Source organism: Chenopodium album, chromosome 3 (assembly GCF_948465745.1).
Source record: "Chenopodium album chromosome 3, dcCheAlbu1.1, whole genome shotgun sequence".
Classification (NCBI taxonomy): Eukaryota; Viridiplantae; Streptophyta; class Magnoliopsida; order Caryophyllales; family Amaranthaceae; genus Chenopodium; species Chenopodium album.
The window spans coordinates 78,448,687-78,476,293 of record NC_137836.1 but is presented as its reverse complement, the minus strand read 5'-3'; the positions used below and the strand labels follow the sequence as shown (position 1 = coordinate 78,476,293).

The following is a 27,607-nucleotide window of genomic DNA, read 5'->3' as shown; positions in this document are numbered from 1 at the left end:
CTTTATTAATGTCTGTTACCAATTTATCACGAAATACCACTCTATATAATACTTTGTAACAAATAGAAATGAAATTGGTGAAGAAAAGGAGAGAATTTGGGACAAACTCATAACCATGGAAATGGATACAGAATACGGAGTTTTATTTATCACCACTTACCAAACGGGTCATTGAGTTATAAAATGCTGGGCAAATCCCCTTAATCCCATACACACATAGACAAGGCCCATAAGGGGAGAATTTAAAGAAAATCTCTTCTAAAATGACCTTGGTGAAATTTGACCCTGAACTCACGCAAAGTCGGAAAAGTAGCCAATTATTTTACCCTAGTATCTCATATCTGTTCATCACTTAGCCAATTGCAATAGTACCAAAATCTAGTTCTAGCTTGTACAATTTTTTTTAAGTAATGTTTCCAGGCCCAAATAACCTAAAAATTTAAGAAATTCAGGCCCTTTTCAATTAAACTTTACTCAATGTTGTGCCCAGAAAATTCAATTGAACTAACGCAAACCAATTAGGATTCGAACAGTCCAATCTAATTCGGGTTATTTGTTGAACCTTTTCAATAGCCCTACCCGTTTTCATACGGGCTTTTCCGCCAACAGATTCTCTCCCTTCCCAGGGAAAACTGAGCTCTTTTTGCTCTCTACTATTTTTGAGTTCCAAAGCATATTAAAAAAGATGAGTTTCAATTCCAAATCATAGCATATCATTTTTCAGTTCTTATTTTCGAGTTATTTGGTAGATAAATTAATCAGTTTCCGCCATGGAAACCCTTTCAAGCTCTGTTTTTCTGACAAAAATCCCAGAAAAAAACAACCCAGGTTGTCAATTACCCCAATTTTCGATCAAACGTTGGAATAATCGAAGTGGGTGTTTGAGAATTAACGAAAGTTTGAATCTTGGTTCGTGGGGGTTATCTTCTGAAAGAGTTGGGATTTCTGGGTCATCAAGGGTTTTGGCTGCTTCGAAAAAAGCTTCAGGTGGTGAAAGTGAGAATAAACCTAGTTCTGATGATGCTCATGCTACAGCTTCTGATGATGTTCTTCCTTTTCCCGAGGTAATTTAATCTCTCTCCTATTAATTTTTTGATTTTCATATAAAAAAAAAAAAAAAACTCAGAACAAAAACCCTGAAATTTCTCAAATGTTAGAATGTGGTTTGAATGATTCCATTCAAATGTGTTTGGTTTATAAGGATGATTATTATGTGGGATTTGAGAAAATATTTAGAATTTTCTAGTTGGTGATGATTTATGATTGAGGGTTTTGTGTGTGTTTCTTGGGTTAAAAGTTTTTTCTTTTCCTTTCCTTTTTGGGAGTAATGTGGTTTTATGATGTATGTTTCTCAAAGGATTGGTTCAATTTGCAATTTTATTTTCTAGTAGTAATTTTACATTTTCATTATGATGGAAGGTGGATATTTTAATGTTTTTGTTAGACTGTGACTTACCTTTAACTTACTCTTGTAATTTGAAGCTGAGTGAGCTAGTGTGATTTTGTCCTTTGGTTGCGAAATTGATTATTAACTCATTTTTGCTTTAGTTGGTGAGAAATGGAATGTAGTTTGGACTGATAATTTCCTCGATAGTGTGTGTTTGTATTGCTTTAAGTCTTTGGGTTTTGTGTCTATGGTGAATTGGTGATACAGCAAGATGATGCTATCTATTGTATCCTGATGAGCTTGAAGTGGAGGAAATTGCAATGAATTTTGTATTGGCAGTCTATGCACTACTGCATTTTGTGTGGTCTAATGACTCTAGTCATACAAAGTGGAGGTTTCTAAGTTTATCAATGGATCATGGTCTGATTATATGCTCTCTTCATTCCAAATTTTATCTGTCAAAAGTAGGATTGATGTTTAATGAGTGAACGAGTTGCTTAAAGAGAATAGAAGAACCCTAAATTATGTATCTATTCCATGGCATTTCTTTGGGGAGAGAGGGTGATGGGTGGGTGGGTGAGAGGATGTTAAATATAAACTAATTGATCAGTCGATCACAAGGACTTCATATTCTCTGGAGATCAGACTGCCGTCTTTGTATTCTATACCTTGTCTTGATATGACTGAGCAGTGAGCACTGGAGTATGGTTTGTGATTAGAAGTAGAATTTTTTCTTTTCTTAATTATAGTCTGTGAGCGAGTGTATGAAATGGCTGCTTCGGCTTTGTTGTGATGTCTTCTTTCACATTCTGAAGGCTATCAATAGTCATCCAACCCAAAGTCTCAAGAGAAGCTTTAATGATGCCTCAAAGATGGTGTCAACACCAGCAGGATCAGGAAGTGGGAGTGGGTCTGCAGGCACCAGGGCAGGACTTTTCAGAACGCCAATTTCTGGTGGAGTTCAAAGTGCGACATCCGCACATGGGTTACCAAGTCCGGCATTGGCAGTACGTAATCTGATGGAACAGGTAAATTCCTGTGATCCCTTCCATTCTTATATAAAATTGAAAATTGAAACATGTGGACTAATATTCTGTATTTCTTGTTTTAGGCTCGTTTTGCTCACTTGTGCACTGTTATGTCTCGTATGCACCATCGACGGCAAGGTTATCCATTTGGCTCTCTGGTGGATTTTGCTCCTGATGCCATGGGACGTAAGTGAGATTGTTCTGCATATCATTTATGGTTGTGGTTTACTAGTCATCTCTCCATTGTAAAATACAATGAACTATGTCAGTAGAAGTTAGTTTCATAGCGTCTGACAAGAGCCTTATGAATTTCCAACGGGAGATATGTTCCAGCATTAAAATATTTTGAATTGGATATCATTGTTGGTTATGTTCTATTCTAATTTGATGGTACTTGATATGATCGACCTAAATATCCATCAATTTTTTAGTCGCCATGCCTCCTTCCATCCCCCTCAAAGAAAAAGGGCTGAAAACAATAAAGTGAAAAATATACATACAGAGCTAAGAAGGGAAGATTAATTGTGAGGGATTTCTGCATGTGTTATGCCCAAGAAGCATAATTTTTATCGTCTATTGTTGCAGATCCAATTTTCTCTTTTTCACCATTGGCTATCCACACAAGAAATTTGTTGGCTGATCCACGGTGTACACTTGTTGTACAGGTTTGTCTGTATACATTGTGTTGTCTACAAGTGTAACTTTTCCGCTTTTCCGTTTATACACTTTATTGACCGTTAGGTTTCATAGATACCTGGATGGAGTGGCTTATCTAATGCAAGAGTGACAATATTTGGCGATGTCTACCCACTTCCTGAAGATCAACAGGTGATTGATGGTTAATTTTATACCTTTAGCTTGCTTAAATCTATATTCTTTGTGTATTTATATACTTGTGGAGTCTGATGCACCGTTAACCTAAGCTATTATAGTAGCAGCCTAGCAGGTTTTCAAAAACGTATCTGGTAGCAAAATACTTAATTTACGCAGTTGGTCATCCTATTTGTGCTGTTCTCCAATAACTGTTCTTGTTGTGTCTTTCAGGAATGGGCTCATAAACAGTATATAAGAAAGCATCAACAAGGGCCTTCTCAACAGTGGGGAAACTTCCATTACTTCAGGATGCAAAATATAAGGCAATACTTTGTTTCTTTTATCACTCATTTACTTCGCAGATGAATGCACATTTTCTCATAAGAAATTCTAATTTTATTTCCTGATTGTGAGAATCTTTTATTTGAATGGACCTACAAGTTTATTGTATTAATTGTTGTTAATTGTTTATTGAACTTCTGTCAGAAGATTGGCTTACTGGTGTTACATGTTAGACCTGCTTCTTTATGGTATAAGAGGGTTCTTTCTCCCCTAAAAATAGACTTAAGCTAGCTTACCCGACAATATATGTCATTGTCCTGAGATAAAATGGCTTCCTTTCATAAGCTTTTCAGTCTCTCTTTGATAGAAGATACCCCCCACCCAAAAAAAAAAAGGGGGGGGGGGGGGGGGGGGAAGTGTATTGCAGCTTTTCTTCTCAAATGCGTATGAAGTAGACTTCACTTTCTGCATAGCATAGGATCGCCTTGATAGTTGATACTTTAGGGTTCCTTACCTTGTATCTTATTTATATATTGTGGCTGGTTTTAGTGGATAAAGTCCACTTAACTAATGAGTCTTCTTATTTCATGAGTAGCGTATCTTATATCGTGTAGCTGAATTTTTTTCCCCTGAACAATGAAAGCAGTGATATCTATTTCATTGGTGGCTTCGGTACAGTCGCTTGGGTTGATGTTAAGGAATACGAAGACCTAAAACCAGATAAGATTGCGCTGGAAGGAGGTGAACAGTATTTAAAGGTAATTTGTGCTAATTTTCTTGTTTCTCTAGTAATTAATGCAAAAAGTCCTCACTTTTAGGCTTTATCAACGAAGCATATGTAACATGGAAATAATTGTCACTCCGGTATGATTTTAGGAACTCAATGCCATCTTCTCAAAGCCTTTGAAAAAGCTTTTATCCACTGAAATTGAGGTAGATGACGCTGCTCTCATTTCGATAGACAGCAGAGGAACTGATGTTCGGGTTCGTCAAGGGGCACAGGTATATCATTTCTTTCAACTTCACTCAACCTGTATGTCAATATTTTGTTTCCCTCCTTTACTTTCTTCTTTGGTTTTTGTTTCATTTTGTTTGTTTGAATTGCCCCATGTTTCGGTACTAGTCATGATAATTCCCATCTATGTGATAAGCAATATCATCAGATCTCCTGGCTTCGAAATGCCACTTTACAGTGTGCTAAAGGCTTCTTTTTTCTTACAGTTCAACATACAGAGGATATCATTTCAAGACGGAAAGGTTGTTGAGACTCTTGAGGAAGCCAAATCTGCTCTTCAGCACTTAATTAACAATGGGCAGCTGTACAATATTCAGAAATGAACGCTATTGCCTGAGTGAGAAATTCTCATCAGTAACCAAACCCCCTTAATAATGTATTATGGGAGAGTTTGCATTGTCGTGTCTAGCTAAAGATGTGGCAGTATGAACTTTACAGCATTTAACGAGCTAGGGATCTTCGCAATGCGCATGTCTTTTTTTTTTTTTTTTTTTTTTTTTTTTTTTTTTAATTTTTTTTTATTTTTATTTCATATAAAGTAGCTGTTTTATAGAATAAGTATAGATTTTAGAAGAATCGTCATCTTTCATCCTGTTCCCATAACTAGTCTAAGTTCTAGGCGTTTGTGACGCGTGTATCAAACTCCGAGAATAAAAATTTTGTTCTTTGTAAGTTAAGATGCTCAGTTGTTTGCTGTGGTATTGATCTCCCTTACATGTCGGTACTGAGTACCATCTTTGATCATATTCTCGGATAAATGGTGACTTTGAGCTTGTTGATTGGCATATTGTTTAGGTGAATTTCGGCCCTTATCAGGCTGTCAAAGTCGAGGTTGCGTGTGCGTTCATAATTCTAAGCTAGGTAGGTGCTCAGCAGCCGTTGTTTGAGTGATCTTATGGTAGTGAAAAGTATTGAATCAATACCTTTCAGTGTAACATCACTCAAACTAGTTATTGATGATAAATGGAGAATCTTTGGACTAGAATCTTCTGTAAGTATTATTGTGTTACATTAGGTAATGTATTACTCGTGTATAGAATTTGATTCTTTCTAGCTCTTTATTTCTAGTTCCAACATTGAATTACAAGTTTAAAACCCCTCACTAAGGAAAATGAAACAATTCTTGAATCTCTCGTGTTCTTTCCATCATATCAACTTAAACTTAAGTTCGGCTTTGTGGAAAGGAGAACATCTTTTTTATGATCAATTGTTGTACAAACCAAACTCAGGGCTTGTTCTCATATGTTTATTTTTATTTTATTTCAGCTCAGCTCATTTCAGTTCAGTTTAGTTCAGCTCCTAATTTCCTTCTCTTATAAAATATTCATTTCAGTTCAGCTCAGCTCAGTTCAGCTCAAGTGTTCAACTGAGTTTAGTCAATGAGAACAGACCCTAAGTTTGGTTTAGCGGTAAAGAACACAAGAGATTGTCAAGTGTTCTCTCCGTAGACACTTTGTTAGAAAGATCCCTTTCCCCTCTTGAAAATTGTCTAATTTGCTAACATGTGTTGATTTGTGGGGGATTATAACTTAATAGTGCCCATCTTATCTGCCAAAAAAAAAAAAGACAAAAAAAAAGAAGTCCAATTATTGTATAAATGAATATCAAATACTTGTATTGTTTCTTGAAAGTTTTTCTTCCCGGTCATATTATGATTTGTGTAGTTTTTTTCATTTATTTCTACTTGACAAGACGTATGATCCATGCATTGTATGAGACTAGAAACTATTATGGAAAATTAGGGCCTGTTCTCATTGAACAAAGTTGAACTGAACTGAACTGAACTTTAACGTAAGAGAACATGCCCTTAGATTAATGATCATAACTAGAAAAAATTGACAGTCATTAAAGAAAAGATGATGAATTTTGAGTCATCTAGTGAGTTCTTACTCTAGTAAAAAAAAACACAAAGTCTTATATGTGGTTGGCCACACCATATGGTCAGCCACTATAAGAGTTACTTCACTAGTATAATGGGGTTACTTGGTCAGTGTTAAAGGGGTTACTTCGTCATTGTTATAGAGTTACTCAGTCAGTGTTGTAGGGGTTTCTCGGTCGATATTACAGGGGTTACTTAATCAATGTTATACGGGTTACTTTTAGTGGCCACACGGTGTGGCTGGCCTCACACAAGACGAGCTTAAAAAAAAAGGCAAGTAGTTAGGTGGCAATAGTTTTGGATGCGATTAGAATCTAAATTGATAAGCTTGAGAAATTCAGATAAGTATTATGTCACTGGTTATGTCATTTAGTCAATATAGATTGCCTACGATAAAAATACAAAGCACTTTGGATAATGACATTTATAATTGTGATTATCTCAAGTTTGAAAGTCTAGCAATATGCTTCTAGAGGTAGCATTGCACATCTACCTATTTTTTCTTTCTTTAAAACGTGACAAAAACTTTATTTATGGTAACTATATCGTTATTCATGATGGAAATCATAACAAACAAAGTGTAATTTTGAAAAAAAAAAACATTTTTTTTTCAAAATTCTGAATTGAAATTGATGTTCACTTATTGGAAATTTATTCTATAACTATAATTGATTTAAAAAGCTTATTTTTATGGATTTATGGTTGTATTTGTTCTTTAAACTAGTTTAAATTTTACTCCGTACTTATTAATCTTCAAAGAAGTAGATGTGTAAGGTACGAGTACAAGGCCTTACACAAATGTTCTCCATGTACTTGTTACTTTACACAAGGTACGAGTACAAGGCCTTATTAATCGGCGGATTGTTCGTTTACAGATATTTACGGATTGCGCTCAGGTGGTTTCCCTTTTTACTCGAGTATCCGCGGATGATATCTCCTGTATTTGGTTATTAGGGGCTATCCAAGATGAGGTTCGGGATCTTTCGGCTTGTAGGATTAAGAAGGTCCCTAGTTCATGGGTCTCGCCGGCTCATTGGCTAGCGGCTCAAGCTCGCCGTAAAAAGACCAAGAAATAAAGATACCACGGCGAGCTTAACATATTCTACTAGAATCCTAAATTAGTATCATAATTAAAGTTCATTTAACCATTAGGTAGGACAACTTATCGAAGAATATGAGAAGTTGGTTAAACAATTTTAAATTATAATTTAGAGGGAGCCATAAAAAGGGTTTGCAAAAATGGCCCTTAACTTTAATATTTTGAGAAATAGAGTTGGATATGGGTCGGACTGACATGAAAATCAGTCAAGTCGCATGACACAAAAATGGCTTGAGGATCGGCCACTAGCAGGGCACAAGCCCAACATGGGAGGCACTGCACACTTGACATGCCATGGATGAACATCATTTTAAAATTTTGGTATGAGCACGATATGCTAGCTTGCTTAATTTTAATCAATTGACAATAAATTACTAATACTATCAAAGGATTTCACTGTTTATACATGAGCTTCTTTTATGAGAGATCGGCACATGCTCAGCATATTACGACTATTCTTAAATCCTTTCAGACAAGGCGTGGTCGAGCACGAGGCACACATCCTTGGGTGTGTGGGTCTGCAAAGTCTCGTGCCCAACTCAAGCATTAATGACAATTATCTGTGGAGTATGGACCAACCTAAGGAACAAATTAATCCATCTCTACAAACCTATAATTGCTAATTCTGTCAATCTGTATTAATATTAGGTGGTACAATTGCACAATTTTCCCACAAGTTTGGTCAGTTATAAAGGTAACTGTCAATGGGTATTGATGTTTTCTTGTCTTCATTCATATTAGTTTATGTCTTTGTTGTGAGTGATTGTATTCGCGAACCAATTAACACTCATCAAATCAAATTGCTGAAAGAGATGTTTTGACAAGGATATGTTTAGCATCTGTTTCCTCTAGAATCTATTGTTACTCACACCAATACTATATGGTCCCCTTTTTATTTGCTCTGTATTTTTTCAAAATTTACTGATTTAATTTCATTTATGAACCAAAATTCACTGATTTAGGGCATGTTCTCATACGTTGAAATTCAGTTCAATTTATGTCTAATGATATTGCTGATGATATAAAGCAAGATTTTATTCTTTTAAGCTTTTATTACAACGACGATAATATTTTCATTCTTTTAAGCTCTTATTAAAACGACGATGATGATAATAATAATAATAATAATAATAATAATAATAATAATAATAATAATAATAATAATAATAATAATAATAATAATAATAATAATAATAATAATAATAACAATAATACAATTCATTGTTCAAATGGTTCCATTTTTTGATACACATTTCTACTGTTAAACTCATTGAGAAAATTAGAGTACTACACAACTTAAACTAATTTCATAATCGGTTAGTTCTTCGTCTTCTTCTTGTCCACCAAGCTCCTCCATTACCTCGGCATTCCTCTGAACTGACTCCCATATCTGATCAGTTATTTTTTGTCGTACAATATCCATAGCTGCTTTTCTGTTAGGATCGTACATAGTATGATCTTCTCTTCGCTCCATGACTTCAACTTGGTGCGTGAATGGAATCCCTAGTTCATGTAAACGAATAAAATTGTGTAGAGTACAACAAGCAACGATTATTTGCAACTGAAAACGTAAATTTTTTTTTTATTTTTTTTAAAAAAAAAATTTAAACAACAAAGTGTTTTGTGTTCCTTTGTCATAATACTAGCTGCATTTCTATAGGTTCGATTCATCAATGTCGGTATCTCAGTCACAGATTGATATTTTTTTTTTAAATTATATAGTATATGTGTTTAAAATGTTTTGGGGTTTCATGTTTATAATATATTTTCCATAAATATTATAATTATAAAGTATATTTTTCATAAATATTTTAATAGGTACATATGTATATACACATATGTATAGTAATAAATAATCAATAAATAATCAAAGATCACTAATCTGTAGTTAAAAATCACTAATTACTAAGTTCAGTTCAGTTTAGTTCAGCTCAGTTCAGTTCAACTGATTTCAGCCAATGAGAACAAACCCTTAGTTACTAGAATGAGTAAATACTACCTCCGTTACATATTATTTGCAACAATTTGACATAAAATAGAGAGGAAAAAAGTCTAATCGTTGCAAATAATATGTAACGGAGGTAGTATTACTACTGTACTCTTCCTATTTAATACTCCATATATCCGTCTAAAAGCTAGTTCAATTTACCTTTTTTAGGCCCCCTTTAAAATAGTCTCATCTTCATTTTTAGTTAGTTTGTTCTCCATGACTCCTCTCAATTTAACAATACAACTCTTAATAAAGCGATAATAAGGATGGCAGGTGTATTGAGTAATTCACTACGTGAAAAAATGAAATTGGCACCGGTTCAAACCCGGCCTAAGGCAGCGGTTTTAGGCCGGGTTTGAACCGGTGCCAATGTGGGGGGTGCCAATTACCCCCCTTTTTGGCACCGGTTAACCGGTGCCAAAAATATTAAAAAAAAAAATTTATCCTCCTTTTGGCACCGGTTAACCGGTGCCAAAAATGTCCAAAAAAAAAATTATTTTTTTTCACTTACCAATTAAATCTATCAACTGAAAAAAAAAATAACAATCACAACAAAAATCGAATTGGTTTCAATATATATAATCCAAAATTTACAATACATAATGAAATCCAAAATTACAATATAGATCAATTACAACTAACATATAATGAAATAAAAAAAAATTACATTATAAATCATAAAAAAAAATTATAATATACTAGTAAATTAAAAATAAAATTACAATATGAACATATCAATATTCTTGCATAATCTGTACCTGCACTAATTAAAACAGAAAAAAAAAATCAATTGGTAAAAATAAGCTTAAGAATTAATAAAAAAAAAACCCAGAAATTCAAGTTGAAATAAAAATCGAAATTATCAAAAACGAAAAAAAAAACCAATTAAAAATCAAAATCAATATCGGAAAAAAATCAAAATCGAAATTATCAAAAACGAAAAAAAAAACCAAAATTTAAATCGAAAAAAGAAACCAAAAATTCGAAAAAAACAAAATCGAAATCGGAAAAAAAAAACCAATTAAAATTGGAACCCAAAAAACAAAAATCAAAAACAAAATCCCAGAAATCGAAAACAAAAACCAAAATCAAAAATCAAAATCAATATTGAAAACCAAAAAACCAAAATCAAAATCAAAATCCCAGAAATCGGAAAAAAAAAAAAAAAAAACCAAAATCAAAAACCAAAATCAAAATTGAAACCCAGAAAACCAAAATCGAAAAAAAAAACCCACAAATCGAAAAATAAAAAACCAAAATCGAAAATAAAAGGCAAAATCGAAAAAAAAAACCAAATAAGAAAAACGAGTGAGTCAATCTTTAAGCAAAACCCAGAAAACCAATCTTAAAATCTTTAAGTCAATCTTAAAATCGAAAAAAAAAAAAAAAAAACCCAGAAAACCAAAATCGAAAAAAAAAATCCCACAAGAGATTTTGTGGTGGTGGCGGCGGCTGTTGTTGTTGGTGCTCGAACTTGGTGGTGGTGGCGGCGGCTGCAGATCTAAGGGAGAATATGAACGAAGAACATATTGGAAAATTTTAGGAAGGGTGTACACCCAAATTTGAAGTCAAGGCTCTGTCAAAGGAAAATTTTCCAAATGCAGGCGCCGATTTGAGAGAGAGAGGAGAGAGAAGGAGGATAGAGAAGGAGAGGAGAGGAAATGAGGGACGAATGGAGGCGGAAGAACTTAGGTTTTAGCAGGGATAGAACTTAGGGGGAATGGAGGAGAGAGAAGGAGAGGAGAGGAAATAGGGTTTAATAATGCTCCGTTTTTTTTTTTTTTAAGGATGGACCGGTTCAGTGGCACCGGTTCAAACCGGTGCCCTTTGTATTTTTGGCACCGGTTCGATCTGAACCGGTGCCATTACTTTGGGTCTAAAATCCCGCCCATTTTTAGGGCGGTTTTTGGCACCGGTTTGGTCTGAACCGGTGCCATTTGGGGGTTTCCTTTTTGTATTTTTCTACTAGTGATTTATCGTCAAGATATTCCAAAAATGTGACTGTTCCAAAATTTTATGATTGTGTGTCACCCTTCTATAGAGTATGAAGTTTATTTCTTTTTTGTGATTTTTTGTAACTTTGACGAAAATGACAAATTGATACAAACATGTTGTATGTGAATTTTATGAGAAGAGTACATATTCTTCTTATATCAAAATGTTTAATGAATAAAGGGCTAAATAATAGTAGTATTACTCAAATCCCCAACTAATGTAATTCTTACTTTGTTGTTGTTGATTCAAATCATTCAATAACAATGAATGATCAAAATGCAAATTATCTTGATTTTGAGAAATTAAGGGAAGTTTGTTTTCTGCTTCAAATTTTTGTTGTTGTTCATGCAAATTTTGTGCATGGCTCAAGGCTATGAGACCTTGTGTCTTGGCCAACTCATATTCAGCTTCCATAATTTGTTGCCTCAATTGAGTTATTGTACCAACACTTCCATACACCGGGTCTCGAACCCGTGACCTTGCTTCAAGCACCATGCTCTCTGCTGCTTCACTCCTCCTTTCCTCTGGAAGTTGCTGCATTAACATCAAAACTATCATTTTTTTTGTCCAAAAATCATATTTGAAATTATGTGAAAAAGACAAAATTATTATATAATATTCAGACAAAAAATAGGTGTTCAACTAAATTTCTTTATGTAATAAATTGATATAATTTTAAATAAGTTCCAAATTTATAAATTAAACATGCTCTAATTCATAAATTTAAGTAGGGTCATATATTTATCATAAATTAGAATCATGGAATTCTATAAAAAAATTTAAAATAAATCATCTAGAAATTAATCATAGCCACCATATTTGAGTGTATTATTATTTAAATACAATTTACTTACTTTTAAAAAACCAAATCTTTTCTTCATCATTACACATTTTGGAATATAGCGATATTAAGTTTACACTTGACACAAAATGTCATTTTTGAAAGCAATGATTTTTCTTTAACATTGAATTCTAAATTCCAATGAATAGAAGATACTTCTAATCCACCTAATTTAGTAGGACAAATATAAATAAGAAGTCATAATCAAACTACACGAGAATATTAATGAATATTTTAGTAAGTAGTACTCCATTTATAATACGAAAATAGTAAGATCAATACTCCTAAATATTTATTGCTCGTATAAATATTACTCCGTAATAAATTATAAAAGGTACCTTTAACATCTTGGCAACATTGCTGGCTCCAAAGATTTTATGGACAGAAGCAAATCTCTCGAGATTAGTTGAAGGAAAGTAGGGTCCAAAAATGCAATCTTTAGGACATCTTCTTCTTAAATATTTGCAAGCTGCACATCTTCTTGAATTTGACATTTTTTTTTTTTTAACTAAATCTTTGATTTTTATTTTATTTTCCCTCTTTTCTCTCTTATTAAAATCTGTAATAAGATGTAGTTAATCTTATAAGATATTATAACGATCATAATATTTTTTTATATACATATGAGAAGTGTATTAGTCCTATATTAGTCACTGATTTTTGTGGAGCTAATTAGCTACTAAGTTGCTCTAATATTGGAAATGTATATAACGGCTAGTAAATTTTGAAATTTACTTGAGGTAAATAGGAAATTTTTTAGGTTGAATTAGTAGTATATAGGATAATTTGAAGAAAATATATTCTCCTACTAACAATAGATGTATATTCACATATAATTATAACTAACGGCTAGTAAATTTGATTTAGATTGTTAAGTGGGAATTTTGTGAGGATAATTTTCCTTGAAACAAAATAAACATTCATTTATTTTTTAATAGGCATGTGAGAATATATTAGGTATGTATCCTATAATTAATTAAAAAAAAAATGGTTAGGGAAATTGATATTGTTTTCAATGCTGAACCCTTTCAATTTGCCTCAAGAATAAAAAAATGTCACCAAGATTGTTATATTTGAGACGATTAAAACTAAATAATTTTATTAAATACACCCTTTCGCTATTAAACATGCTAGTTAGTTCATTAACCTTTATACAGAGTATAAAATAACAATATACAAGTAGTAAATTATGTGCTACGAGCCTAAGGGCTTATTCTCATTTACCGAACTCAGCTGAACTGAACTGAACTGAATATTTTATAAGAGAATGAAATTAGGAAGTGAACTGAATTTCAACGTAAGAGAACAGAAATAAAATGAAATTATATCTACATAATTGTCGTTTGTGACTCGTCATATTGTGAAAAAAGTACTCCATAAGCAAAATTTTGTTCTAGTAATTTGCCCCCTCTGAATTTCTAACTACTAGGAGCAAATTCATTGTTTTACTCGAAATTTGAATTAAATTGACCCGTAATTACTCTATTTTTAAGTAATTAAAACAATTGGTGATTGGTAGATTAGATTCTCATACTTTTGGTATTACAAATTCCAAAAGTTAAGAATATGACATGATGGTTTATGGGAGAATTTATGCATGATTGATTAATTTAACACAATAAAGTAATCTGTAATTCTGTATAATCTATACATACAAATATACAATGATACAACTACAAAAAATAAAGAGTGTAGAATTGGTACAAAATGCGGTCCGTGGCAAAGGCGTGGAAGACGCCAAAGAACTGATGAGCAAATCAACCCAGAAAATGAGCACTGATGGCTCCATCTCCTACTCTGAAACCAACAAAATTTTCTCATTTTTTAGGAGAGAGAAAATACCCCCACTCAATTATTCACAACAACAACAACAAAATCATTATTTTGCCTTTTTCCTCCTTTTTCATTCATGGATGAATCTAGCAATAATGAAAAAACCCCAATTTGTAACTTAGTTCAAGATCATCTTTTCTCAATTCTTCTCCTTTTACCCATCAATTCAATCCTTTCTTTTGCTCAAACTTGCAAAAAGTTCAAATCTTTAGCTTCATCTGATAGTTTGTGGGAGTCTATTTGTAGAAGAGAGTGGGGTTCCACCTGTGTTGATGCCCTTAAATCTTCTTCATATTTTGCTAATAGTAATAATAATAATAATAATGGTGAAATTAATTTTATGCCATGGATGAAGTTGTACAAGCAAGTAGCTCAATTGGGGTCTGTTTCTTGCTTAAAATTGAGTGACCCAGTTACTCATAATTTGGGTCCTTGCCCTAGAGCTTCTCATTCTCTCAATTTTGTCTCAAATTGTTTGGTTTTATTTGGTGGTGGGTGTGAAGGAGGTTAGTTTTTTCTGATACCCATTTCATTATTTTCTTCAATTTTGTTGTTTTCTATCAATTTTTTATTTTTCTTGATTAAATTATATTTCATTATTGTTTGTGATCATGTTTTTTTTTTTTGATGGATTCCCAATTCTCCATATGATGTTTCAGTAATAGTTGACATTTCTTAGTTAGGGTTTTGGGTGGATAATGGCATTAGGTAATGTTTGAGTAATGTGTCTAGTATCTGTTTTCTTGCATTGTTTAGTTGAGAGTTTTGTTCGGTGAACTTAAAAGGGTGTTGAAGTTGAACTTATTGGAAAATTGGAACAGTGATAGAACTATGCTATAGACTGTGTTAGTACACCATATAATCATTTGTACCCGTGTTGGACACTTGACACTTCGAAATGGGTATGGAATCCTTGCTTGACACTTTGATTGTATCCCAAACAAATAAGTCAACCTAAATTGTGTGTACATCATTAGTTCATGTATGATGTATATGTACTGTAAAAAGCAGATGCAAATGAGTCTACTAAGATCATAGGTATGATTTAATGAGTGTCATGTCCCTCAAATGTGTAATTTGAGAGATACTACTGCTGTGTTCGAAATTTTGTGCCTTGATGTATTTGACATCTTAATGTTTACCCCATATTCTGTAAATATGGCAAAAGAATCCAAATCTGAAAGTTAGTTCTGCTTATTGTTTTGGTTTTGTGGGTTAATGTCGAAGTTTTTAGCACATCCCTTCGATAAATAAAAGCTAGGTTTGAAACTTGAACTCTTTAAATGAGGCCGGAAGCCTGCAGAATTTGGAAATATGGTCAAGTATGAACATTAACACTAGGACAAGCACAGAAGTACTAGTGTCAGATACTCTCTCACCAATGTTATGCAGCATAAATTTGCTCTATTCTTTTGCCTTGATGTGTATTTTTTCTTTTCTTTTCCCCTTTTGCATTTTGACATCAAAATGGTGATGAAGTGCCACTGTAATCATTGAGCCTGTTTTAATTTTGTTTGAGTTGAAGAGTAAACGTATTGGTTCTTGTTAAATAACGTCTTCTGTGTATCTTCATTGTGAATCTCTTGTGGCTACAAATCAGTATATCAGATTATTGGTGCTAATAGCTAAAGGCTGTTTTGAATTTCCACTAATTTATTCCTGCTGATTAGTCTTATCGTAACATGTTTAAGGTGTGGAAATCATTGTAGAAAACTAGAAATTTCGTGAAAGAGCCTGTTTCTTCTTGGCTTAACTAAAATATCCCCCACTGATCTACTTCTTTCTCTCTTCAGTAACATGCAGGAATAACATTGCAATACTTTTTTTTTCAGAATCAGAAATCGTTAAATGATAATTTGCAACGTAGCATCTTTAAAGCTCTGTTCACAGTGATGAAATAGGTTTCTTAAAGAATTACTCATTGGTCTGCTTCTTTTACATTCAGGTCGTCATCTTGATGATACTTGGGTTGCGTATCTTGGTTACGATTTAAAAACCATATCAAAATGGCAGAAAGTGACCTCAGGAATTCCTAGTGGACGTTTTGGGCATACTTGTGTCGTAAGTGGTGATTTTCTCATACTATTCGGAGGCATCAATGATCATGGTATCCGTCAAAACGATACCTGGGTTGGAAATATTGTTCATAATGAGACATATGGTATTAACTTGTGTTGGAGGCTGCTTGATGTTGGCTCAGCAGTACCACTACCACCACCACGTGGAGCCCACGCTGGATGCTGCATGGAGAACAAGAGAATGCTTATTCATGGAGGGATTGGTCCAGATGGTGTTAGATTAGGAGACTTGTGGATCTTGGAAATGTCAGATAACTTCGGTCATGGAACTTGGCATGAAGTTGTTACCCACCCAAAACCACCACCACGTTCGGGACATACTGTGACTTGTATTGATGATACACGAACACTACTTTTTGGGGGAAGGGGATTGGGTTATGATGTCCTTAATGATGCCTGGATTTTCGATGCCTCAGAGGATCATTCAAAGTGGGTACTGGTTAGATTTGACTTATCAAACACTCCTTGGGGAATTAACCTTCCAAGAGTTGGTCATTCAGCAACCCTCGTCATAGGAGGTAAACTTCTTATCTATGGAGGTGAAAACTCCCAAAGGCACAGAAAAAATGACTTTTGGTTGTTAGATGTGAACACCATAATAAAGAACCCTTTCTCATCAAGAATGTGGAAAAGACTAAAATCCCGTGGATATAAACCCAAGGCTCGCTCTTTTCACGCAGCATGCTCCGACCATTCAGGCCGTCTGCTGTATGTCTTTGGTGGAATGGTCAATGGATTACTTCAACCAGCTGAACCATCTGGTCTTAGATTTGATGGTGACGTCTTGGCTGTGGAACTTTGCTTGACTGGTTGACCTTTAGCTAACTCTTAACGACTAGAATCAATCTCTCTCGATGTGGTATGTTGTTCAGAGAGAGGCGTGTAGATATACGAGCAATTTTGGATGTTGTAGGTAGATTTTGGTACAGGAAACTCTTTCAAAGTTGTACATCTTGGGATGGTTTCAGTTTTGCGTGTAAAATGGTTAGATAACATTCGTAATTTAGTATGGTAATGACGCAGTTGAAGATGGGTTATAGTTTATGTTCAGGAATTTGATGCTGTTATTTTATGAGCTATGGCTTTATGCAACTCATGTCAAGTTTACTAGGCACAATCTTGTACAGTATATTGCTTTGTAGTTCTTTTTATAAATAGATTGTGAATAAATTTGTAAGTGATCTATCATTTTGCGTGGCTTAATATAAAAAATTTTGGTACAAATTACTAGATCGAGCACCAATATGTACAAAGAAAAATAATCTTACAGGTTTATCAACTTAATGTTCCAACAAGGAATACAAGATGTGCACAAGAAAAATAAGATCACCTGCAAGAAAAAGGGATGTATGAAAACTTGTAATTTAAAGATGAATACAAAATGCCCTTGAACATAAAGGGCTAGCCATCTCTGATTGATTCTCATATGTTTACAAGATATACATGAATCAATATGAACAAATTGAATTTTCTCATCCTCCCGCCTTTCCATTTTGACAACAGCAGAAAATGAACATATATCTGCTCCACAGCTTCGGACTAGGACATCTAACAGTGGTTAAATCGTGATGAAAATGACCTACCTAAAATTTAACATCCAGAAATAATTGACTAGAGACTAGAAGCTTAATTTAGTTCTCCAAACTTCCCCAATGACCTTTCTGGGGCCTGGATCATCAGGCCCTTTGTCTCGCTGACCAGAAGTAAAATAGAACCAACCATTCCAAAATCCAACGAGAGTTGTTTTGACACGGTAGGGAAGCTTCCCAATCACTGACCATTTCTGTAATATTCAAATTTATGAAACAAGTTAGAAAATGAGCAAATGCAAGTAGCCAAGTATCCCGAGGTAAAATTAAAAGTTCAAGAATGAAACTTCAGGATAATGTGTAGAATAGCAAGAAATTCCTACTCAGCCTAAGAATCAGTAATAATGAGCATTTACCAGTGTGTCTAGATCAAACCGGAAGATCTCTCCATTCAAGATCATCTTTTTCGTGTTAGGATGCTTGTCGGTTGTGCCTCCCGCAATTATAATTGAATGATTAACTATAGTCCATGCAAACTCTATATGCGAATCTGGCTTTGGCATGGAAGGCAACGTCTTCCATTTCATCTCATCGTCCAGCATATAAACATCAGCATATACCACCTACACGTTGATTAAAAAATGAGATAGGAAGCTAGAGTAGCTGGCTAGTTCTCCAACTTCAGGCGTGAGGCCAAGGGTCAAATGTCACCAAGCCCATTCTAGGAGGGATTTCCCTTACATCCCCCCCTTCTAGAATCGGCCTTCTCCTTACCCCAAAAAAAAAAAAAAAAAAAAAAAAAAAAGGTGTGTGACTAGAATGCCCATCTTTTCAGACTATAAACACATCGAGAACTACTTACCAGAGCAACAGTACATGGTTTAGCAAGACGCATGGTACACTAGCAATCAAGACATCATGAATCAATCACATTCAGAAGTCTGTCAATTTTAAACACCAAGCATCACTTATTGTTTCAAATAACATTACTTGCACAAAAACTCCTAAGTACTTAGGTAGAATGCCAAAAAAGAAACTTCATTTAGCACTAAGCAGCTTGTCCCGGGTACGAAGACACGGCAAGGCCTTGAACCTGCTTGACGACACATACTCATGGGTAAGTCAAAGTCCTAATCCTACACTGGTAATAGTTCAAATTGTAAATGCATTTATTTGGACTAGTTCCTGGTTACATGCCTGGGTCCTTCTCAACAGACCTCAGTTGTGAGGCCAAGATTGAACACCAGCATGCATATGCATCAAGATCTTCTGTGCTAGAAGTCCCGGGTAAAAAAATCACCAACCCTAGGACTATTCATCCAGTAGTAGAAAAAATTAACCAACAGTGGGATTTTGAATATTGCAGAACTCTCATTAATCAATAGGTTGACAAAATTGGACAATGTTTCAACTTTCAAGCAATGGCAACCTAAATAAGTGAGCTATTAAATCTAATTTTCAAAAGTTAAATAACAAAAAAAACCAGTAAACTAATTTAAAAAACTTGTAATGCCAACTAAAAGATTTTTGCCTTGCGCCAACAACACTTGAGTGGGAAGTCACAGTGCAAACTGATAATCACCTTTCCTTATAGTTAGGCAATACAGTACAAAGCACAGAAACTTAGAAACCAATTAGAACTTGCAGTTGTTACATTGAGAAAGTTAAGACCTCGTATAAAAAAAAAAAATAATAAATAATAAAATAAAATTCCATCATCCAAGATGCAAGAGCTCAAAACAACAGATATATAGTTACTGAAATCATAGTGCCATGTGCACAGATATAACATGACCTTAATCTTGTACAGCAAGCTAAATTTCAAAATCTTGATCACCTAGTGCCCCAAATATCATAACACAGAGGGTTCAAACTATGTTAAACAACCAAAAAACCCATTAAGCTCTAGAAAAAGTTAAATCATAATACCTCATGTCTGCGGGAGCACTTGAAAATTGGTGAACCAGGTTTGGCCATGAAATCACCCTCTTGACCACCAATAACCATTAGTTTGTCATCAACCACAACACAAGCCCTGGGAAAAGGGAAGAACATCACAGATATTTAGGAATAAAAAAGTTATAGATTACAGGAAGGCATCCATTGACATCTTTATAACACAACTGTGAGATAAAATCTACTTAGTATAACGCCAACATTATCAAATCAGTTTTCAATAATTGACTGACAAACTGATGTTAGTGCTACTAGTTTTCAATGAAAATACAATGGATTTCTTGCTTATGTTAAAGGAGAGATTTTGACAGGGACATGATCAAATTACCTATGAGGTCCACCACGAGGAATAGGTACTTCTGATCGCCACTCCTTCTCCAATGCCTTCCCGTCCTTCACTGCCAGACTCCAGTGGTCTAGTTCAGGCGTGTACCGATTAGCCCCACTGCCTCCCATGACATGCAATCTTCCTCTCCAAAGTTGAGTAGCTGGTGCATACCTGAATAGAATAGTTATAAATTCTTAAAATTGCAGGATAAAAACTACTCCACACCAGAAACAGGGAACAAAGACATTACAAAATTACCTAGGGACTGGCAAAGAAAGAAGGTCTTTCCATTGTCTCGTTTCAGTATCAAGCACAAAATTACGGGCTGTTGGTCCTCTACATTGTGGACCATACTGTCCAGTGACAACATATATATATCTCCCATCGGTTACCATTCCTAAGTGAGAATGAGCCATCTCCTTAGGCATAGGAAAACTTTCTCCCCACTTATTATCTGTAAAATTGTAGACATCAACATGGGAATGCACCTGCAAACCATAAGCAAATAAGCAAGACATGATGAGTGAGGTCATGACCCACAATCTTGAGAAATTACTAAAAACAAATTTGTGAATCAAGATTAATATTCGGTACTATTCAAATAACAACACTTGTAAAGCAGTAGTATTTTTTAGCTAATGTTTCCTTGTCAAAATGCATAATCCAAAAGAATTTGTAGAGTGATAAACTTAATACTATAACATATCCATGGCAAGAGAAAGGTACCACAACATACCAAACAATCTCATTCAAATCAAGCAGACAAGTTTGAGATTAGGCAATCATGCATTGCAGCAAAGATAAATAGATCAAACATCACAACTAATGGGATACAAGACAGCTAGAAATACTCACAAGATTAATGGTTCCATATCCAGCGAAAACGTACAAGATATTCTTAATCTGTATAGCAGCTCCATCTAGACGTGGCACTGGAGCTGTTGGCATCTTCTCCCAATGTAGTTCAGGTCCCAGCAAGTCCGCGAAAGTAGCCGACAAAATCCTTTCCGGAGCTCCATCCTTTCCTTTATCTTTACCCTTTGCCTATTGTAAGGAAATCGGTAATGCACACCAATATCAATTAAACTTGAACAAGATAATTGAGCTAATTGACAATGTTTGAGCAATGTACCCTAATTTTAATAGCAACATTACCAACTTATACCAAATCAATCGAATTTTTCCCTAATCGTGCATACATTAGCAACATAAACCATGATTCAAACGCCCCGCCATAAAAATTATTCAAAATTTAAGAATTATAATCAACAAATTCAACATCATTTCTCCCACAAATTATTTACATAAAACTAAAATTAAGTTTTAGGATTCAATATCATATTAAACTAATCGAATTAACTAGGGCAATTAAATTGTAATCATACATTATTATGACAAATAAGAGCATAAATTAACTAATCAAATTGAGAGCATAAACAGCTTAATTTCAACAATAGACAAAAAATAGGGCAAAATTAAAAGTATAAGGAAATCGAATCAAACCTTAGGAAGAGAAGTTAGGTTAAGATTAAGAGATTGTTGAGAAGGCCAATTATCAGAGACATATCGAAAAGCGGAGAAGGAAGAAGAAGAAGACGACGCCCATAAGAGATCTACAACAACACCAACTCCAATCAAAGCAATAAATGATACGAAAATCACGAGTTTAATTGACAATGATGATGAATGTTTCTGGGTATGTCTTCCGAATTTCATCGCATGATTTAGGAGAGAGAAAGTGAGGTTAGAGGAGAGAGAAAGAAGGGAGAAAAAAGAGTGAGTGAAGTTGCAGAGATCGAAGAGGAAGAAGAAGATGATGAAGAAAGCGCGGCACACAGGAATGGCCACTTGATTTGTCGGTACTCCCGTAGTTTTTTTTTTTTTTTTTTACTACGCGGTTTTCTCTTCCAAAACGGGGTGTTTGGTACGCTCGGATATATGGACACTTCACCCAATTGTGGTAGTCGTATTGTGTTGAACACCAATACTCGTTTGACTGTTTGGTATGTGGAAATGAGAATTGCAAGATCAAAGGTTGAGATAAGGATTGGGTTTATGTTTATATGACTTAGGAAAGATTGAGCTATCAATTAACGATTAAGCTTGAAAATCTGGTGAGATTGGAGAACATATTGTTTGTAAGAGGTTTATGGATATTTTGTTTATATGTTGAGTCAAGTTTATAAATGAGTTGTTCTTGTAAGTGAGATATGTGCTTTTGGCATTTGAAAATCTCAACATCAAGCATAATAATTGAATCCCGACTATATAAAGTCTAGCATGGTATTTAGACCAACTGATGTAAAGTGACGATGGTTCGTTTCAAATAAGTAATTTTGAACATTTTCTTTTGAACATTTTGTAGGTATATAAGGGTTGTTTTTGTATTTATAAATGAGCAAGTATACTTATTTTCATGTACATGTTCGATCTTGTTTATTTTGACGAATTTCAATAATAGTTCAGATTTGGCTTATTTATCGAGAGAACATGAAAAAAAAAACTAAGTCAAACCTGAGTTGTTAACTGAAAATCTCCTCTCGTGTACACTCCTTGCATTTTTTTCTTATAAACTTTGCCTTTACCCCATTCTGAGCTAAGATCGGGGTCAATAAGCTCATTAGATGGATTTTTTTAAAGGTCAAAATTAATTATGGTCTTGTTAGATTCGTAATAATGTGCATTTCATTGATATTTAATTTTCATTATACATTTCATTTCAAAATTATAGATATTTAGTGACAAAAAAATCATTCATAAATCGATACCAGAATTTATTTTTTTCCGATTTAATTTGATCTGAACTTATTTTTTCTATATATTGTCAATAATTTTCGATGGCCAATGTCGTAGGGTACAAATTAACTAAATTTCCTTCATGAGACTAAATTTTTTTTAACACCTACATGCACTTCATTTTTTTAATCGCATAATTTTGGAATTTTTCATTATTTACACTTTTTTTTTTATTACATTATGTGATTTATACGTTAGAATATTATAGTCATGAGTGATCTTATTAGTTTCTCCTCGAAATATATTCTCAAAATGCTACTCAATTAATTTAAGTTGTAAAAGGGCCGCGTTAATCCTTTAAAATGATTTAAAATGATATTATAGCTGGCTTAACAAAAAGGACACAAATTCAAATAATATGTAAGAACTTTAAAGCTAAGAATACATGAAACAACTTAAATTCATTAAATAAATCAATTGTTGCATTATGAATTTCCTGATTTATTCAATAAATAAACTTGAAAAAAAAATCCCTAAAACTAGCTAACAAAAAAGTGCCAATCTATTTATCTATTCATACGATTACGCCTATTCCTTAAATTCTCTTACGAAACATAAATAAAGAACACAAATTTCTCACATAGGAGAAGGGGAAGGTGGGCTAGTACAATGGTTTTTAACAAGTTTAAAAAGAAAGGGGTGGCGAGCCTTAAAGATAGGGCAAGCCTTCCCAACCTTTTTTAGGGCGGAACAACAATCAAGACTTATGGAAATCTGGTGTGTTTTGTAGAACTTTCGAAGATCTCTTGAACACACTTTCAATTTCGGGTTATGGAATGCCTTAAGGCACTTGTTATGGCCATGGCCGGAGTTGGATGCAGTATTTGGATTAAAATCATCAGTATAAGCAGCATTATCGATATAAATATCATTTTTATCATCATTATCAATGTTGAGTTCATAGCCTTGAACTTGTGTTTGTGCCATTGTTGTAATGGCCAAAAGCAAGAAGGCTAGAATAGCAACAATTAACTTCATTTTTAATTTGATGAGTTTTTTTAAATGTGGGTTTTAAAAATGAAGGTAGTAGAAGAGAGGATAGATAGTAGCTAGGTTTAATTTGATGTGGATTGAGAATAATGGGAGTTTGGAGGGTATTTATAGTGTTCTTAGTTATGAGAGTATTAAGAAAAATAAAATTTAGTTACAAGATTGAAATTTTCAATTCACGAACCACGATAAATGTGTGTAATTAGTTGTGCTTATTACTACATGATTTCCTATAAAAATTGTCTTTGAAAGGGTAAGTAGTAAGACTAGGAGATGTAACATTACATTCTTACACATTTAATTTGTAGATGGCTCTTATCAACCACAAAAAAAGAAAAAAAATAAGAAGAAAAACTTTTGTTTGCACCTGGTTTACACTAATATTAGGGGGCGTTTGGTTCACGAAATATAGGTATGAGGTATGGGTTTAGAATGATTAAAACCCATACCATATGTTTGGTTGTCAAAAATATGAATTTCAAACCCATACCTCAAACCCATGAGGTATAGGGTTTAGAAACCTTGGGGGGGAGGTGGGTTTGGCTCATTCCATTCCCTTAGGTATCAAATAAAAGGAGAAAATAGTGAGATATTCCATTCCAGAATTAAACCAAACACATGGTATTAAGTATCAAGTTCCAACCCGATACCACTTTAACCCCATTCCTGATTCCAACCCCATACCACTCTGTGAACCAAACGCCCCCTTAGTGTACATCGAGGGGTATAGGGTAACTTTTAGCTAATTTTAGGGTAACTTTTTGCCTTTTTTGGGTAACTTTAAGCATAATACAATTTTTATATAAATAGACAACAAGAAAAAATTTATAAAGACAATTTAATTATATTCAATCACTAATAATTGATTTTTAGTCATTCAAAATGCGATTCTTTCTTCATTTCAGAGGCAACTTTTGCTCATGTTAGGGTAACTTTATAACGGATGTACAATATTGTACACCTGATTTTTTTAAAAGTTTGTCAAAAAGGAAATAAAAAAAATCTCCTCCATCCTACTACTACTCCTACTACAATTAAACCTATAATTATGGATTATATTCTAGTTATATATGTTTGAAATAAATACAAAAATTTTCTTTATTTCCACACATTTGTGACATTATGAGCTACATCAACAACAGATTAAATTAAAAGTGCATGTTAATTTGGAGAAGAATGACATTGGATGTTCATTCAACATATAGTAATGATCACAAGTTTAATCTAATATACTTAATCGATTATTTTGATAAGAGAAACACCTAAAGCATTGTTAAATGGAAGCAATTAGATTATTTTCGATTGTTTGCCACATGATTATTCTACAAGAGTGATTTTATTCTCTTAATTTTACTCACTTAATTGATCTTTAGACATGTTGGATTAAAGAATTTATAACTTCAAAACTTGAAAATAATTAATTACTTCGTATTCTAATTTTTATATCTTAATTTTAAAAATTTGTTTTTATTATCTTGATTTAATATATGTGCTTGTAGAAATATCTACGCTATTTTGAAATCCATGACATGTCATTGTTGGAAACCACAGGAGTTTCTACTATGGAAGTGTTTAAAGTGTATTAGTAATTTAATTAGTATTCCTATTTTTCCGTAAAAAAAAAACAAAGTACTCCATTTCGTATTTCACGATTTAAACATTAATTACGAAGCAATCAAATTCCAAATTTTCGTCTTTTAATTTCTTATTTTAAATGATTGATTTTAAAGGGGACTAATAATGTGAAACGGATACATGGAGTATTTACCATGGAAGTGTTTAAAGTGCGTTAGTAATTTAATTAGCATTATTTTACCGGCCGTCAAAAAAAAAAAAAAAAAAAAAAAAAAAAAGAGAATTTCCTATTTTACGGTTTAAGTTATACGTTATAAATTACTAACAAAGGCATTCATTTGCCATGACTTGCTGTTAGGCATAATTAATCAAAATAACTAATCATCATTGAAATAAAATTAAAAAAAATTCATTGCACTATGATCAACTTATTTTTCACATTGATAAAAATGATAAGATAAATCAAACTATGCCTAGCTTGCTTGAAAAATAAACAAATCCCTAAAATTGGCTTAAAAAACCTCCTATCAATACTTTATTAGGATAGCATAAGATATGCTATATATTCCTACTATTATGTCTATTCCTTAATAATTCTAAAAACATAAATAACGAACTAGCTACCCTTCCACTTAATTAGAAGGGGAAGGGGAAGGAGGACTAGAACAATGGTTTTTAACAAGTTTAAAAAGAAAGGGGTGGCGCGCCTTGAAGATAGGGCAAGCCTTCCCGACCTTTTCTAGGGCAGAACAACATTCGGGACTAATGGAAATTTGGTGTGTCGTGTAGAAACTTCGAAGATCTTTTGAGCAAGCTTTCAAGTGAGGGTTGTGGAACGCCTTAAGACACTTATTGTTATGGTCATGGCCTTGTTGATGAGAAAGAGTGTTTGTATCGAACAAATCAGTATAAGCAGCATTATCGATATAAATATCATTATCATTATCAATGTTGAGTTCATAGCCTTGGACTTGTGTTTGTGCCATTGTAATGGCAAAAAACAAGGCTAGAATAGCAAAAACAAACTTCATTTTCGATGACTTTTTAAGTCGGTTTGGAAATGAAGAGAGAAAACTAAAGTATGCCAAGTAAATTGTAGGTTATTGTTGTGGTTTAAGAGTGAGAGTTTTAAAGGGTATTTATAGAGAGTTTTTGACAATGTTAAGATAGAATGAAATATTTGCACGATTGAAAACTTCAGCTAATCACGATAAAATAGTGATTTGTTGTGGTTGGAGATAAGTCTAAGTAATTTAATTAGTTTAATTTAATTAGTTAATAATACTGTTATTTCTTCGTATCTTTTTTTGTTTTGTAAAATTGTCATACTTAGATAAATATTCTCTTGTAATTATCCCTAGTATTTAGAAAGTACGTACATAATGTTGTATTTATCTTTCTTAGTGATAGTCTTATACTCTTATTATATGAAACCGATTTAAAGGGATCTTCTGACTAGTGGAAAATCATCAAAGATTTCCAAATGGTACTATAGAATTTGCTGTTGGGTTATTAAGAATGATTTATTTCCCTAAAAATAAGCATTTGAAATGGTAATTAGTAAGACTAGGACCAACCATTAAAATGTTACATTGTTGTAGTTTGGTTACGATCTATCTCTCAAATAATAATAATAATAATAATAATAATAATAATAATAATAATAATAATAATAATAATAATAATAATAATAATAATAATAATAATAATAATAATAATAATAATAATAATAATAATAATAATAATAATAATAATAATAATAATAATAATAATAATAATAATAATAATAATAATAATAATAATAATAATAATAATAATAATAATAATAATAATAATAATAATAATAATAATAATAATAATAATAATAATAATAATAATAATAATAATAATAATAATAATAATAATAATAATAATAATAATAATAATAATAATAATAATAATAATAATAATAATAATAATAATAATCTATCTATCTATCTATCTATATACTATATACTAAAGTAATCACCAGAGTTATCCCTTAAGTACACATGTCACATTCACAACAAAAATTTTCCCGCCCAAATATTTTTTAGCTTTTTTTTTTAAATTTCTTTTTTTCCCTTAAAAAATAACATGATAAAAAAAATTTAATGAAAAAAAACTTACAATAATTTATAAAATATTTTAAATAATGTATCTAACATGAGAATT

General features: G+C 33.0%; 2 protein-coding genes and 2 pseudogenes across 3 annotated transcripts; 2 read left to right on the top strand and 2 right to left on the bottom strand.

Moving 5' to 3' along the window:
• Positions 1 to 614: 614 nt before the first annotated feature.
• Positions 615 to 5,222, top strand: LOC145624332 (non-canonical heme oxygenase HOZ, chloroplastic-like). Its single transcript, XM_081677336.1, has 9 exons — positions 615 to 1,064; positions 2,203 to 2,415; positions 2,499 to 2,601; positions 3,001 to 3,080; positions 3,166 to 3,243; positions 3,460 to 3,551; positions 4,157 to 4,268; positions 4,387 to 4,512; positions 4,732 to 5,222. Exons 1-9 carry the CDS (start codon positions 771 to 773, stop codon positions 4,846 to 4,848), a joined length of 1,215 nt encoding a protein of 404 aa, XP_081533462.1. The 5' UTR covers positions 615 to 770; the 3' UTR covers positions 4,849 to 5,222.
• Positions 5,223 to 11,686: 6,464 nt separating this feature from the next.
• LOC145625449 (LOB domain-containing protein 23 pseudogene) lies at positions 11,687 to 12,823 on the bottom strand (annotated as a pseudogene).
• A 1,136-nt stretch (positions 12,824 to 13,959) lies between these two features.
• On the top strand, positions 13,960 to 17,423 carry LOC145624330 (F-box/kelch-repeat protein At1g51550-like; annotated as a pseudogene). The gene is made up of 2 exons (XR_014110420.1): positions 13,960 to 14,668; positions 16,108 to 17,423. The product of XR_014110420.1 is annotated as an F-box/kelch-repeat protein At1g51550-like (transcript).
• A 188-nt stretch (positions 17,424 to 17,611) lies between these two features.
• LOC145624331 (kelch repeat-containing protein At3g27220-like) lies at positions 17,612 to 21,924 on the bottom strand. The gene is made up of 7 exons (XM_081677335.1): positions 21,557 to 21,924; positions 20,909 to 21,097; positions 20,312 to 20,541; positions 20,054 to 20,224; positions 19,699 to 19,804; positions 18,186 to 18,392; positions 17,612 to 18,023 (listed from the first exon to the last, which is right to left on the bottom strand). The coding sequence occupies exons 1-7, from the start codon at positions 21,767 to 21,769 to the stop codon at positions 17,859 to 17,861; spliced, it is 1,281 nt and encodes a 426-aa protein (XP_081533461.1). The 5' UTR covers positions 21,770 to 21,924; the 3' UTR covers positions 17,612 to 17,858.
• Positions 21,925 to 27,607: the final 5,683 nt, after the last annotated feature.

Bases quoted from the DNA above. Each gene is read 5' to 3' on its own strand.
- LOC145624331 (XM_081677335.1), bottom strand. From the start codon at position 21,769: ATGAAATTCGGAAGACATACCCAGAAACATTCATCATCATTGTCAATT. The intron at 20,225-20,311 runs GTAATTTTGTAA...TATTCTATTCAG, and splicing joins CTTTCTTTGCCAGTCCCTAG to GTATGCACCAGCTACTCAAC. The intron at 18,024-18,185 runs GTAAATGCTCAT...TGAATATTACAG, and splicing joins GGTTTGATCTAGACACACTG to AAATGGTCAGTGATTGGGAA.
- LOC145624332 (XM_081677336.1), top strand. From the start codon at position 771: ATGGAAACCCTTTCAAGCTCTGTTTTTCTGACAAAAATCCCAGAAAAA. The intron at 3,081-3,165 runs GTTTGTCTGTAT...TAGGTTTCATAG, and splicing joins GGTGTACACTTGTTGTACAG to ATACCTGGATGGAGTGGCTT. The intron at 4,269-4,386 runs GTAATTTGTGCT...GTATGATTTTAG, and splicing joins GAGGTGAACAGTATTTAAAG to GAACTCAATGCCATCTTCTC.